Genomic DNA, 14,211 nt, shown 5'->3' on the forward strand with positions numbered 1-14,211 from the left:
CCCATGTTGCTGAAGAATCTCACATCACCCTCTACTGTTGGAGAAGGGTAGAAGTCGAGTCTGCAACTGGGGATTCAAGCCTGACCATTCACTGAGTATGCAGTTAACACAACCCACTGCCAAGCTTAAAGCCTTCAATCTTCCTACTGAGAAGCTTCCCTTGCTATTGTTTGCCTGTGATCAAAATGCTGCTCATGGTTACTGGAAGCTTGATGGAGTTAACCTTTCCCCCTCCCCCCCAAAGAAATGAAGTTGGTATAGCAAGATCTTTTATATCATCTCTTCGTTTTACAAGTATATATTAGCAGCAGTTTTCTTTGTCTAATAAGATTTCTCCAAGAAATTTAATTTCTTTGTTAAATCCCGATGCACATTTTTAATTCACAAAATGAACCTAAAGTCTTCTCTTTTAACTTATCTTGAGAAATACAAAATAATGTCGACCCACTTTCATTAAGTTCTTATCCCTATGGGATACATGGCATTTTATAGACATTTTCAAATTTATCCTTGAAATTTCCCTGTGATCTAAATAAAAGCTCCACTTTTTACAGGCAATTAACTAATGAACCCTTACACAGAATGTCACATCTGAAAAATTCAATTCAATTGAACATGCATTTTAAAATCTTAGTGCTGAAAGGGTCCACAGTAATTGTAGCCGTAACATCTCCAACTAATGGTCACCTAGTCTATGCTTGAAGCCCTCCAGTAAGGGCTACTACTCACTACCTCCCAAAGCATCAGATTCCTTATGACTTGCCTAAATGTGCCTCTCTGAAACTTTTACCTATTGATCCTTGTCCTGACCACTGTCTAGACTGTCTTCCGCATGATGACCCTTCAAATACTTAAAGACAGCTGTCATGTCTTTCCTGTATCTTTGCTATGCCTTTCTATTTCTCCCAGTTCTCACACTGAATGGTTTCTAGGCCTCTCACCATCTTGATCATCCTCTAGGATGCTCTCCAGTTTGTCAATGTCCTTCCTAATACATAGCACTCAAAACTGAACCCAGTAATCCAAATGTGGTCTGACTGGGCCAGAATGCAATGATATTACTATCTTGCTTGTTTTGGACACTACACCTCTCTTGATGGGATCTAAGTTCACACTAGATTTTTTAGCTGCCGAATCACACTGACCACTTATATTATGCTTATGGTTCACTACAACCCCCAAAACATTTTCAAACAATTTGTTATTTGGCTATGTCTTACCTAGTACTTGTAAAATTGATATTTTCTGGTACTCTTGTTTTTATATTTATCTCTATTAAATTTCATTTCAATAAATTTGGCTATCTTTCCAACTATGTTAAGATCTGTTTAGAAACTGACCCCTTCATCCAAATTTAATAAGCCTCTGCCAATGCTTTATCCAAGTTAACAATAAACATTTTAAACAACATAGACCCCAAGTTGTCACTGACCCATTAATGACTATATTTTGAGTCTGTTCATTGAACCAATTCTGAATATCTCTGTACTATCATCTGGCCTTACCCCTCTATTCTGTTCACAATGATAACATGAAAGATCCTGTCAAATCCTTTGTTTAATACCTATATATTCTACCTATATCTGTAGTATTCATTTGACCAATAAGTCTACTCATCTTATCAAAATAGGAAATGAGGCTAGTCTGGCATGCTTCCTTTTTTAATGAAGCAGTGCTGGCTGGCTCTTACCACCATAAGGGTGGGGCTGATTTACCCTCAACTCCACCCCATTTAGAGTAAGTGATGAGGGGCCCAAACAATTCAATCATAGGCCTCAAACTTAGAGGGTACTAGGTGGCCTAGAGGACAGAGTTCAAGATTTGGAGTCCAGAAAATCTGAGTTTGAATCAAGCCTCTGACGCTCCTAGCTGAATGACGCTGGACAAGTCACTTAAGCTTTCACTAACTCAGTTTCCTCATCTGTGAAATGGAGATAATAAAGCACCTACCTATAGGGTTACTGTGAGAATCAAATGAGTTAACATATTTAAAGTATTTTGCAAACTTTAAAACTATGAATGCTAGCTATTATTATTAACTTTAAAAAGTACTTTGAACTAGAATGAGTTGCACAAGCATCATGCTTATATAGACCAAAGAAATTTGGTTATGCCCCAAGGATCATCTATAAATTGCCAAACAAGTTGAGAAGGGATTCAATCCAGAAGCTAGAGTTAGTATGGCACTCTTATTAAACCCCTTCAGAAGGAAAAAATCTGTCAGGGAGAGAAAGTCTTCCACTTCAGCCTTAGTCAGATCTCCTACTCCACCCCACCTTGGCCAGAAGAAGACTTTATAAACCCTGAAGGGTGCAGAGGATTCTGAACTTCGCATCTTCTCACTAACATCTGAGCATGGCACCTTCACACCCTCTGCCACTTTCCTGCCCGTCCTTGGACCCCCATAGCAGCCAGATACAGCAGTGTCCGTACTGAGGTCCAAGGATGGAAAGATAGATCAATTACGCTTATGGAGAACTTCTTGAGCATCCCACAAATGAGAGAAGACTTTCAACCAGGAGCTTCGGGTTATACCTTTGTCACATTACTCACTAAGCTAGAGCTCATTTTCCCCTGGACTCTATATGTATTTATGGATCACAAGACTTTGTTTTAGGAGGGGGTGGGTTGTTTTGTGCCAACTGTTCTTACCATATCAATCACCTTAGTAAATATCCCTTTCTGAAAGCTAGGATCAAATATAAAAATCCTCCATTTGGAAGGAAACTCTTTACAGCCTGGCTCAAACCCATCTTTCCAGCCTTATATTTTACTCCTCTTTATACTTTCTATAATTTAGTCAAACAGCCCCTTCCTGTCCAACAACATTCTATCCCCCATCTTTGTGCCTTTGCACAGTCTGTCCCCTGTGTGGGCAATACAGTTCCTACCAGGCCTCTGCATCTTAAAATCTCTAGCTTCTGTCAGAACTCAGCTCACGAGATCTTTTCTGATTCCCTCCCCTTCTCACCCCAACTGTTCACTGTTCAGTCATTTAGTCGTGTCTGACTCTTTGTGGCCCATGGACCACAGTATGCCAATCCCGTCCATGGGGTTTTCTTGATAAAAATACTGGAGTGGTTTGCCATTTCCGCCTCCAGTGGATTAAGACAAACAGAGGTGAAGTAACTTGCTCTGGGTCACAGCAAATACATCTCCGAGGCTGGATTTGAATTCAAGTCTTCCTGACTCCAGGCCCAGTGCTCTATCCACTGCACCACCTTGTTTTCTTCATTAGGGCTACTGCCAACAAGCAGCCACTACATTCCCATCCCGCAGATTAACTGTTCTGTCTTCCTGGTTGTAATTACAGCATTTTCCCTTCAGGCTTCTTCCTTGCCCCTTCCCCCTTTCTGTGGGGTGAGTGACCAGCCTTTCAATGTACTGCTGGTGGGGAACCTGGTGCTGGTGGAGGTCCTGCAAAGGTTCCTCATTACTGGTCAGACCAAAGCAGTGGTGGTCTACCACTTCCTCCTGTGTCAGTGACCCTGCCTATGTTACAGCCCGCCTCAAGGCATGCCTGTCACTGCACTATCTGCTTAGGCTGGTCTTCTTTCTTTGCCTCTCTACCAATGCAATTCTGTGTGTTACTTTCCACTCCCAATCAGTCTTTCTGGTGTTGTACCTTCTGGGCTCTGCCAGGAAGGACAAAATGACAGCTCTTGCATCTTCCCCTTCTCAAGGCTTGTTAACTGGAAGACAGAGACTTGAATTTAAACATCACATCAATCAGGAACTTTTCCTCACCCTCCTAAGTTTGCTGTACTTCAATCCTTACAGGTGGAGAATGGAGTTAAATAATTTGAGTTTAGGTCCCAGCTCTAATACTTGCTACATGACCTGGGCAAGCCACTTAATTTCTCTAAGCTTCAGTTTCCATATCCCAGTTTTATATTGGGGTAATGATATCTGTACCACCTACCTACCTTATAACGTTGTTTTGAAAAAGGGTCCGTACTGATGTGATATTGCTTGCCCTTTCGATGGGTTGGGGAAGGGCTGGAGGAAGGGAGGGAATTTGGAACTCAATGTTTTAAAAAAAGAATGTTAAAAATAAATTGATGATTTAAAAAAAAGTAGAGATCTAAAAAAATGTTTTGAAATGAAATTTCATATCCCCTTTTATTGTCCTGTCTAGTCCTTTACTTGCCTGTGTAATGCAACTTTCATAGGCTTCTGCCATTTGAAAAACACCTACCATTCACGGGGGTGCTAGTAAACTTTTAACAACCCAATTCTCTCCTTCCAAATATGTAAACAGGACATCTTTCTAAGGTTATTGACATTTTCTCCATCACTTATTTAACACCTAGACCAGGGGTGGGGAACCTGGGCCTCATGGCAATACGTGGCCAGTCCTCAAGTGTGGCCTTTTGACAGAATCTAAACTCTGTGAAGCTGTACTTGAGGTCCTAGAAGGCCACATGTGGCCTCAAGGCTGCAGGTCCCCCACCCTGATACAATTAGCAAAACAAGAAATTTTAAGAAGAGAAAAAGGGTTTGTAACCTTAAAATGTTTTATTAAAGTGAGCTATTTTTGTCATCATTGTTTTATTCCCCTTGACTTGAGGCTCTTGCTAGTAAAGAGGCTATAGCCTCAGGAGTCACTGAAGACTTGGCCCTGTGAACAGTCCAAAGAAAGTTATAATAATGAAAGTACTCAAATTGGTCTGTCTGTGACCTCATCAATTCAGAATCCTTTGAGTTAGGTGCTATTACACCCATTTTACAGATGAGAAAACTAAGGCTGGGAGAGGTTAAGTGACTTGGTCAGTGTTACATAACTAGTGAGTATCTAAGAAGTCTAACACCACCCCCTGCTATCAAAGGGCACCCTCCCTGCCAGGGTCCCAGTTCCACAAGCTCTGGAGTTACAAAGATAAGGGGAACCCCCTTTGTATGTTGGTGGTTGCTTCTCAGGGTTCCTTGAATACTATCAGGATATCCTGACTTCTGACACAGTCATGCTCAAAAGAATAGTAAAGGGCTCAAAAGATGTTCAAGTGAACAAGCATTTATTAAGTGCCTCCTAGGTACTAGGCATTATGCTAGGAAGGGAGATAGATACAAAGGTTAGAATGGCAATATTCCCTGCCCTGTAGAAACCTGTCATGAATGCAGATCTTGTGACATAAAATAATCACTGTTTAGTATTTTGGTGCATTCTGTCCCTAGGACTTCAAGTAGCTTATAGCCCAGACAAACCAAGAGACACGCCAAAGGGGAGCATAAACCTAGGTGCACTGAGAAAGATACCCAGACAACCACAATCCCCAGAGCTGCATAACTCTGCCACTAGGTTCTTTTTGCTTTCCCTTCTTACAAAGCAGAGTTATCAAACTTGCAGCCTCAAGAACCAAATTAAATGTAACTGGGATAGGTTTGACAAAATAAATACAAACCCAATACAACAAAGATAATGTTAATCAATATGCAACAGGTAGGGATCCATTTGTATCGGAGTTTGACACTGCTATTATAAAGCCCACAACCCACCAATTCTGGAAGATAATACAAGCCCTCTCCAATAAAATATAATATATGTTTGTACAGAACAAACTGCTAACTGTTAGGGAATATACAATCTTAAGTACCTATCCTAAAACAAAAAGGGGATGACCCATCTTCTTTAAATGACCCAAAATAATTTTTTCAAAGAGACTAAATACTGATATTTCAAAGACACTAAATATTGATAGTAATAGTAATCATAACAATATATACTCTGTATTTAGAGCCTTTACTCATAGCCCTGGAATGTGTCTATGATATATCTGTTATTCATAGCATACCAATTAGCTTAAAAGGTTAAGAATCAAAGCTAGAAAGAAACTGGATTGATTATGCATGAAATAGGTGGGAAATAAAAATGGAAATGAAGTCTACAGCAAGAGTTCAGTGCTCCTTCAAGTAATTTATGCTCTGGCAAAAGATATATCACCACTCTGAATCTGGAAATATGGGAAAGAAAGTTTTGAGGGCAAGTAACTTTTGCCAGTTGCAAAACTATACATAAATCTAGCATATTACTGCTGAACTATAGCAACTTTTCTCTAAATAAGAATATTTTCTTCCAATGAATAGCATCTTTTTAAAACTTCTATTTCTAATTAGGGTGGCATTTGATTTGATTTGTCAAAGCTAAATCAAAAAAAAAAAAGGATATCAGAGACTCCAAAAAATATCTCTAGGTATAATTTTTATAGAGTTTTCTCTGTCATCTATAGCCTCATTTTAATGACCCATTTCCTTGGCAATCCTTATAATTATAAAAACACAGCTTTTGAGGAAACTACAACTGTTCATTTAAAGGAAGACAGCACTATGTAATATATTCTATATTTATTTGGCTTTGTAAAAGGATGTGGAAGTGACCTTACGCTAAGGCAGCAAAGCTTGAGCTCCTAAACTGTATTTTTGAACTGGTAAGTCTTCATAGATGCCCTCAGGGATGGACTCTTTGTCTGTCATCTGAGAACCACCCAGGTCAAGGAGAATGTCATGATCATTAAAGAATCACCACCATGAGATACATTTTTTTTTTCATGAGAACTTAAAACCTTCCACTAAGAAGCAAAGGGACTTTGATTTACATACATCAGAGGAAGCAGCATACAAACTGAAAGAATCATAGATCTATTAAAGCACTGACTAGAACAATGAAGTTTTAGTGATTAACCAGTCCATCAACAAATCCTTATTAAATGCCCACTGTTAATAAGGCACTGGGGTAATTAAGCACTGAACAGAACATGACCTTTAATTTCAAGTTATGTTCCTATTATAAACACATGATACAAAGTTGTTCCATGTCTCTTTTTAAAAATTAAAACCCTAATTCTTACTGTTCAGATGAAAGACATGTGTTCCAATTACTGGCACAGTGCTATGGTGGCACAGTGAAAAGAAAACTGACTGGTCTGCAAGTGAGAAGATGGGATTGAGTCCTGCCCCTACCATTTACCAGCTGTGCAACTTTGGACAAGCTGTTTAATCTCTCCAGGCCTGCTTCCTCACCTATGGAGTGAGAAATGTCTCCAAGGTCCTTTCCAGCTCTAAAAATTCTAAGTATGAGATAACTTGAATTTTAAAGGAAAAAAATAATCATTTTATGAAGTAATATTGAGCTGTCAACATTTCCATGGTCTTGAATACTAAGTGGTCACAGTTACAAATTAAGATCAGTATTAAAACTTCACATAAATACGATTGTCCCCCTTCTCCACCCCACAATAACTATCGTGGATTTTTAAAATTTGAATAATTAGCTAGATGGATAGAGCTCCAGGCCTGGAGTCAAAAAGATCTGAGCTCAAATCCAGCCTCAAACACTAACTAGCTACGTGACCTTGGACAGGTCACTTGATCTTGTTTGCCTGAGTTTCCTCATCCTGTAAAATGGGCTAAAGAAGAACATGGCAAACCACTCTAGTTGGCAAGAAAACCCCAGATGGGTTCATGAAGAGTCAGATGTCACTAAACAACCACAACAAAATAAGTTTAATGTAACATAGTATTTTCCTTTCCCCCAAACCAACCTGATTTGTCTTCTGAATCATCGAAGTCAACACTGAAGGAATGACCACTATTGCTTATTATTTTAGCTGATGTTGGATCATACTTGATGCTGAGAGGCCGGAGAGACGAGTCATATTTCACTTCTTTGGTATTGATCTCAATCGGAGATTGGTGATCCCCATCAGCAATTGGGAAAAGTTCACTCCAATGAACGGGGCCTATGATGATGAGAAAGAACTAATAAACTTGATTTGTTCAATTATTTGTGTTTATATACATATATACATATACATACATTGTCTTAGGAAGATTCTGAAGATCACCTGGCAGGATAAGATACCAGACACTGAGGTCCTTTCTGGAACTAAACTGCCAAGCATTCAAACTCACAGCAGAGAGCACAACTCCAATGCACTGGCCACGCTGTTCAACTGCAAAACATATGCTTGCCAAAAAGACTATTCGACAGAGAACTCACATAGGGCAAGCATTCACATGGTGGTCAGAAGAAGTGATACAAGGACACTTTCAAGGTCTCTCTTAAGAACTATGGAATTGATTGTGTGACATGGGAGACACTGGCACAGGACTGCCCAGCATGGCGTGTACACATCAGAGAAAGTGCTGTGCTCTATGAGCAAAGCAGAATTGAAACAGCTCAAAAGAAAAGCAAGACGTGCAAATTTAGAGAATCCACCCCAAATGTTCACATGGACTATTTGTGCCCAACCTGCGGGTAGAGCGTTCCAAGCTCATATCGGTCTCATCAGCCACAATCGGACACATTGTAACTCGACCCTAGCATAGTGACATCATTTTGTTCCTCAGAATGAAGGACAACCACCACCTATATATACATATATGTGTATACACACAAACACACACACATAAATAATCTATGCAGGCCTCCTATGGGAACTACACGTCCTAGGTGCTAAGAGATATACAAAAAGGAATGAAATGACCCCATTTTTTTCATTATCAATATAAAACCCTTTGGTTTTCCCTAATTAAATTTCAAATACAACTTTCAAAATATCTTCCCTTCGTATATGAGGAAGTCATACAAGTTTATCTAATGTTTTTTAAAAGAGGCCCAATTTTCAAAGAAAACCGAAAAGTCATTATTAGAAAAAGATGTGCCTTCTTTTCTGCTCTCAGAAACTGAATGTTGGCCTTTTGCAAACGGTATCGGGCAGCAACCCACACAGGCTTACAGAAGGTGAGGCAGAGACTTGGGAAAGAGAGGGCAGAAGAAGAGGGCAGTATTCAAGGATGCCCTTGCCTCACTCTTCAACAATTCATAGACTTCATCAGCGCCACTCTGTCCTCATCTTGGAACTCTTAAGCAAAACTTAGTAAAGCCTCAATGTTATAGTAAGGAGCACAGACTCAGGAAGCATGATACTCCTTCACATATAGTAAAACAAACATCCTACCCCATAGTTCAATACAGAGAAGGCTGGTAGCCAGAGGTGATGTGAATAATCTATGAACTCTTGCTTTCTCACACTACTATAAATGGAAAGCCTATCTCTTATCTTCAACAAAATCGGTAGGAAAGGTACAGTCACCTGCATAGCTGAAACCCACTTTATAGGGTTGGGCTTGCAAGGAAAGGCTTTCAGAGGCAGTTGATTTTCTCCTAAACATTATGCTTCCAATTTGCATAGCAACCACCAGAAGAATAGTGGTGACTAATTTTAATTCTTTTCTCAGCTAAATGGCTAAGTTGTTCCCTAGTCAGGATAAGTACCTGAAGAGTATTTAACATACTAGGAAGCAAATGATACTTCTTCTATGGGGGGGAAAAAAACCCCCAACAACCCAGCTCTTTATTAAAATAAAGTACAACTTATGATTACTAATATCTGCATAAAAGGGATTATAAGTTAAAGCAAGATTTAAAGAAAATCCAACACTCTAGAGAGACTCTTATAACTTTCAACTATATTTTCATACTGCCTAATCTCACCATGATTTCTTTTATCTTACACTAAGGAGGGATCTTTAACTTTTTCTTTCGTTTATGCTTCCCTGAGGTCAATACAGCTATCTATACCATTTTAAGTTAAAAGGCTTTTCACTTTACTTCAGCTCTATATCCAGCCCAGTGAACTTAACTAGAAGCTTTGCTTGTCAAAAGCCTTCAATTACCCGATTTCAACTTATCAGAGAGGATAGATTAAGTTACTTATTAGTTCCCTCATCTAGGTCTCAAATCAAATACCACTGTGTTAACAGTCCAGTCTTTTTGTACTTCTTTTCACGAGGCAGAAACTTCCAAAACTGCAGTTCTAACAGTTAACAAGCTTTGGCTTAAGTGGAAGAAAATTAGGTTGTAGACGGACCATGAAAATATAAATAGCATATATTTACTATCCTGCATCTTTTTCCCATCAAGACATTTCCCTCTTCACTAAACTTCTCTCCTTATCCAAAGTCCTTTGAAGCTCAAAGCTGGCATACAAGCTACTTTGCATCAAATACCAAAGGTTACCTATTAACTAACTATTGCATAGAGTTACCTCCACCAGCAAACCTGCTTCTTAAAGAAGTTATACTTTCTTTTTTTGAGAACATGTGATTTAAAACACATTTTAAAGTGACATGCATAGTTTCAAAACAGAGTTATATAGTGGTTTCCCTAGAACAACTCAATGCTATTTGAATTTAGTTCTAAATTCCTGGTATAAGACCACTCTATATCCAAGACCAAAACCAACAAATAAAGCCTATCAAATACCCTTTGGGTGGTCTAGTTTCATATACTTTGTCCAAGATCACAATGAATTTTTAAAGGGAGGAGGGAGACATACATATATTACAGTCTCAAGCAGAGATTCAAGTTATTCCTTTGCTCAAAACTTTTCTAGGCCTGACGAGTTTAGGAACGAATGTGAGCTCCTCTGGAGGCCGTACATTTCCATTCAATACCCCTACTGAGCAGGGATTTTTTTTTTCTCCCATCTCAGCACACTGCCGGCATCTAGTAACAATGATTCCAACTGAGAGGAAAATGAAGAGAGATGAATTTTTTTCTTTCAAAGTAGGAGGTGAAATTAGCCAAATATAAAATTGTAATTAAGACCTCAGCGAGGAAGAAATTCTCTAAAAGAATAGCATTCATTAAATTATACTTCTAAATTTCACCTGCTGCCATTAACTTAACTAGCGCATTCATTACAAACTCCAAGAAGCCAGAATATAACACTAATTAGAAAATAAATCCATCTTTCCACCTTCCCTAGTGTGCATTCTACAGTTTGTTTGCTGTTTACCACACAACACACAGCACAACACAGAAAACTGAATTTTGTATTACAGTTTTACCTTTGGTAAAAATTAAAAATATGTAACTATACAAATCTTATCTAAAAATATACATTACGACATAACCAATACTTGGTTCATTATCTAGTGACCTAATTGACAGTCATCCACAACATGAATTCATTGAGTGCTGATTAGTACTTACTGGCATTTAAAGCAGAAAAACTAGAATTATTGTTTTACTCCATCAAGTGTAGGATCTACATGAACAAACATGCGTATTATTGTTGGAGTTGTTTCAGTCCATGAAATCTATGCTTTCAGTAGAGATTTACAAATAGTAATTCTTAATCTCTGTAGGGGGTAGTAAGGGTTAAGAAATAGCACCAAAGTAGCATCAATTGGCAGTAAGAATCGCATACGTAGGACACGGGGAATAACCGTTAATCAGACCGCCGTGTGCCCGGCTCCTGTGCAGCCCCAGCTGCCCCCCGGGGGCCCCGCAAAAAGAGCTCCTTAAACCTCAGCATGCTGCAATGTCCTGGACACGTTATGTCCGACCCAGCGCTGAGAAGTGCCTGGCACATGGCACGCCTCGATTCATTAAGAAAAAAAAAATAATGTTGTTTGAGTTGCTCCGATGAGTACTTCTGACTTTAGTTAAGCAGTTACTACAAAGCAAAGGTTAGCAAGCATTTCAGGAAATTATTTAGTGATGGGTTTCTGTAACCATGACAATGATGACACATACCAACTCTCGCCAAAAAAAAAAATTAATACTTTTCAGGGCAACACGTCACAGACCCCGCCAGCCCTTCCCCAGCCGGGGTTTTGCAAACCAACTAAGGAGGAACCAGAAAGTTTCCTCCCTCTTCACAAAAGCAGCGGGGCTGCGCCTCCCCAGCCACCCCCGCGGACCCCCGCTGCGCGTCCCCAGGCACCAGGAGCAGCGCGAGCCGCGCGCCCCGCAGAGCTGGAACCCCCCCCCCCGCCCGGCCTCTGCTTCCTCCAAGCTACCCAACTCCTTTCCCTCACCGTTGTGCTCGCAGTAGCCCCAGCTGAGCATGGACATGGTTCCTTGGGGGATGAGGAGGTGGCAAGGCCGCGTGGGACTTCAGAGAGGACCGGAGGACCCGAGCGGACGGACGCAGCAGCCAGCGCTTCTCCAGCCCCGCGCGCCTCAGCCGGCTCAGGAATGAACTTGAAGTCGCGCGGCCCGCCGGCGGGGGCGACCCCCCAGGAGACTTCGCTAGGGGGCGGTGCTCGGGGGGGGGGGGGACGCCGCTCAGGCCGGGGAGGGCGGGGCTGCTCGGAGCCGGCCGGAGGCGCACCCAGAGGGGAAGGAGGGGACGCTCCGGGAACCTTCGCCCCGCGTGGGATGTGGGGCGGGCGGAGAAGCGGAAGGAGCAGTGAATTGTGAGGAGGCACCCACCCTCCTCCCCAGCCCCCCAAGTTAGAGTGGAGCAGATCCCCCAGGCAGTGATTGGGAGTCAGAGGACCTGGACTCGAGTCCCAGCTCTGCCATGAGTGACCTTAGGCAAGGCACTTTAACCTCTCTTGGCCTCAGTTTCCCCATCAATAAAATGAAGTGGACAGCTTCTGAGGTCCCAATAATAATAATAACAGCAGAGTAGCCTTACAGATAATATATCACTGGGTACTCACAACAACCCTGTGAGAGGTAGATGCTATTAATTTCCCCATTTTACAGATGAGGAAAACAAGAAAAACAGGTTCAGAATGTGCCAGGGTCACACAGCCAGTAATCATTTGAAGTCACTTTTGAACTCGGGTCTCCTTCATTGAAGGCCCAGGGCTCTATCCACTGCACCCCCTCACAGACCCAGTAAAAATAAGGAGGTTGGAGTAAATGGTCTTCAGGATCTCTTCCAGCCCCCTTCTATCCTCTGACACTACCGCCACCCTGCTGTAGGCCCTCACACTTAGCCTGCTGGTTGGTCTCCCTACCATATATCTCTTTCCACTCCAGTCCATCCTCCGCTTTACTACCAGAGTAATTTTCTAAAGCTCAGGTCTGACCATGTCACTCCCTACTCAATAAAATCCAGTAGCACCCTATTGCCTCCAGGATGAAATACAAAATCTTTGTTTAACTTTCAAAGCCCTTCATAGCCTGAACTGCCACACACACAAACACACCTGTGGCCTCCTTGCAGTTCCTCCCACGAGATACTCCCATCTTCTGTCTCTCAGCATTTTCAATGTCTGTCTCCACGCCTGGAATTTTCTCCCTCCCCTTCTCTGCCTCTGGGCTCCCTGGCTTCCTTCCTGTCCCTCTTCTGTGAGAAGCCTTCTCAGATCCACCTTCATGTTGTGCCTTCTTTCTGTTCTCTCTAATTAGTCCTCTATAAAGCTTGTTTGTACATAGTTGTTTGCATGTTTGCTGTTGAGTCATTTCAGTTGTATCTGACTCTTTGTGATTTCTTTTGCAGTTTTCTTGGCAAAGATACTGGAGTAGTTTGTCATTTTCTTCTCCGGTTCATTTTACAGATGAGGAACTGAGGCAAACAAGGTTAAGTGACTTGCCCAGGGTCACACAGCTACTAAGTGTCCGAGGCTGGATTTGAATTCAGGAAGAGAAAATTTTCCGATTCCCAGCCCAGCATCTGTTCACTGTGCCATCTAGGTGTCCCTACTTATGGCCCCTATTTATTGCCCTTGTTCAGCTCAATTTACTTCTCTGTAAAATAAGGATAATAGCTGTCTCTACTGATCTCTCAGGATATTGAAAGGAAGAATTAGATTATGTTCTTGATAGAGAAAGATGCTTTAAAATACTATCAAATATTTTATCTTTTTTAAAAATGTGTGTTCATTTCATTAGAACCATACCTCTCTACATAAGGATCTCCAAAATCCATTCTCCCAGGAATGTTAATCTTCTTGAAATTCTTGTTTTTCAGTCCAGCCATCTTGGCTGGTGACAACCAAATGAGTGAAAACGAGTGCACAACCCACTACAACCAGCTGGCCCCAGCCTTGGGACCATGTTTTAGCTTCACATCCCATATGGCTAGTAAGTGTCTGAGGCCAGATTTGAATTAATGAAGATGAGTCTTTCTGACTTTAGGCTGGTTACTCTACCCACTGAGTCACCTAACCATCCCAGCAAATAGTTATTTTTTTCTCTTGCTCAGCAAATATTAAGTGCAATTTAATTGAATGAGAAAAATTACTGACTACATATGCCTACATACTCTAATTAGATACCTGAGGTCATAGTCATCGAATTTTAGAATTGGAAGGGATTTAAATACCATATAATTCAATCCTCTCATATTACAGATGAGGGAACTGAGAATTAAAGAGAAGATATCTGTCTAAGGTCACATTGTTAATGGTGGCAAAGGCAAGGCTAGAATCAAGGTCCCCTGACTTATATATGCTCCAATGTTTTTG

At 41.0% G+C, this 14,211-nt stretch overlaps 1 protein-coding gene across 2 annotated transcripts in view; it reads right to left on the reverse strand.

The window, feature by feature from the left end:
* Nucleotides 1-12,045, reverse strand: part of CA13 (carbonic anhydrase 13) — a 49,569-nt gene extending 37,524 nt beyond the window's left edge. The window contains exons 1-2 of one of the 2 annotated variants that reach the window (XM_020995754.2): nt 11,827-12,045; nt 7,539-7,736 (exon numbers count right to left, since the gene is read on the reverse strand). In XM_020995754.2, coding sequence (XP_020851413.1) covers nt 7,539-7,736; nt 11,827-11,863 — 235 coding nt within the window. In that variant the 5' untranslated portion in view covers nt 11,864-12,045. Of the gene's footprint in view, nt 1-7,538; nt 7,737-11,826 lie in introns of those variants that run through there. The other variant, XM_078153342.1, reaches the window with a different exon arrangement.
* Between the last annotated feature and the right edge of the window lie 2,166 nt (nt 12,046-14,211).

Source organism: Phascolarctos cinereus, unplaced genomic scaffold (genome assembly GCF_003287225.1).
Source record: "Phascolarctos cinereus isolate Bilbo 61053 unplaced genomic scaffold, phaCin_HiC Scaffold_4;HRSCAF=312, whole genome shotgun sequence".
Classification (NCBI taxonomy): Eukaryota; Metazoa; Chordata; class Mammalia; order Diprotodontia; family Phascolarctidae; genus Phascolarctos; species Phascolarctos cinereus.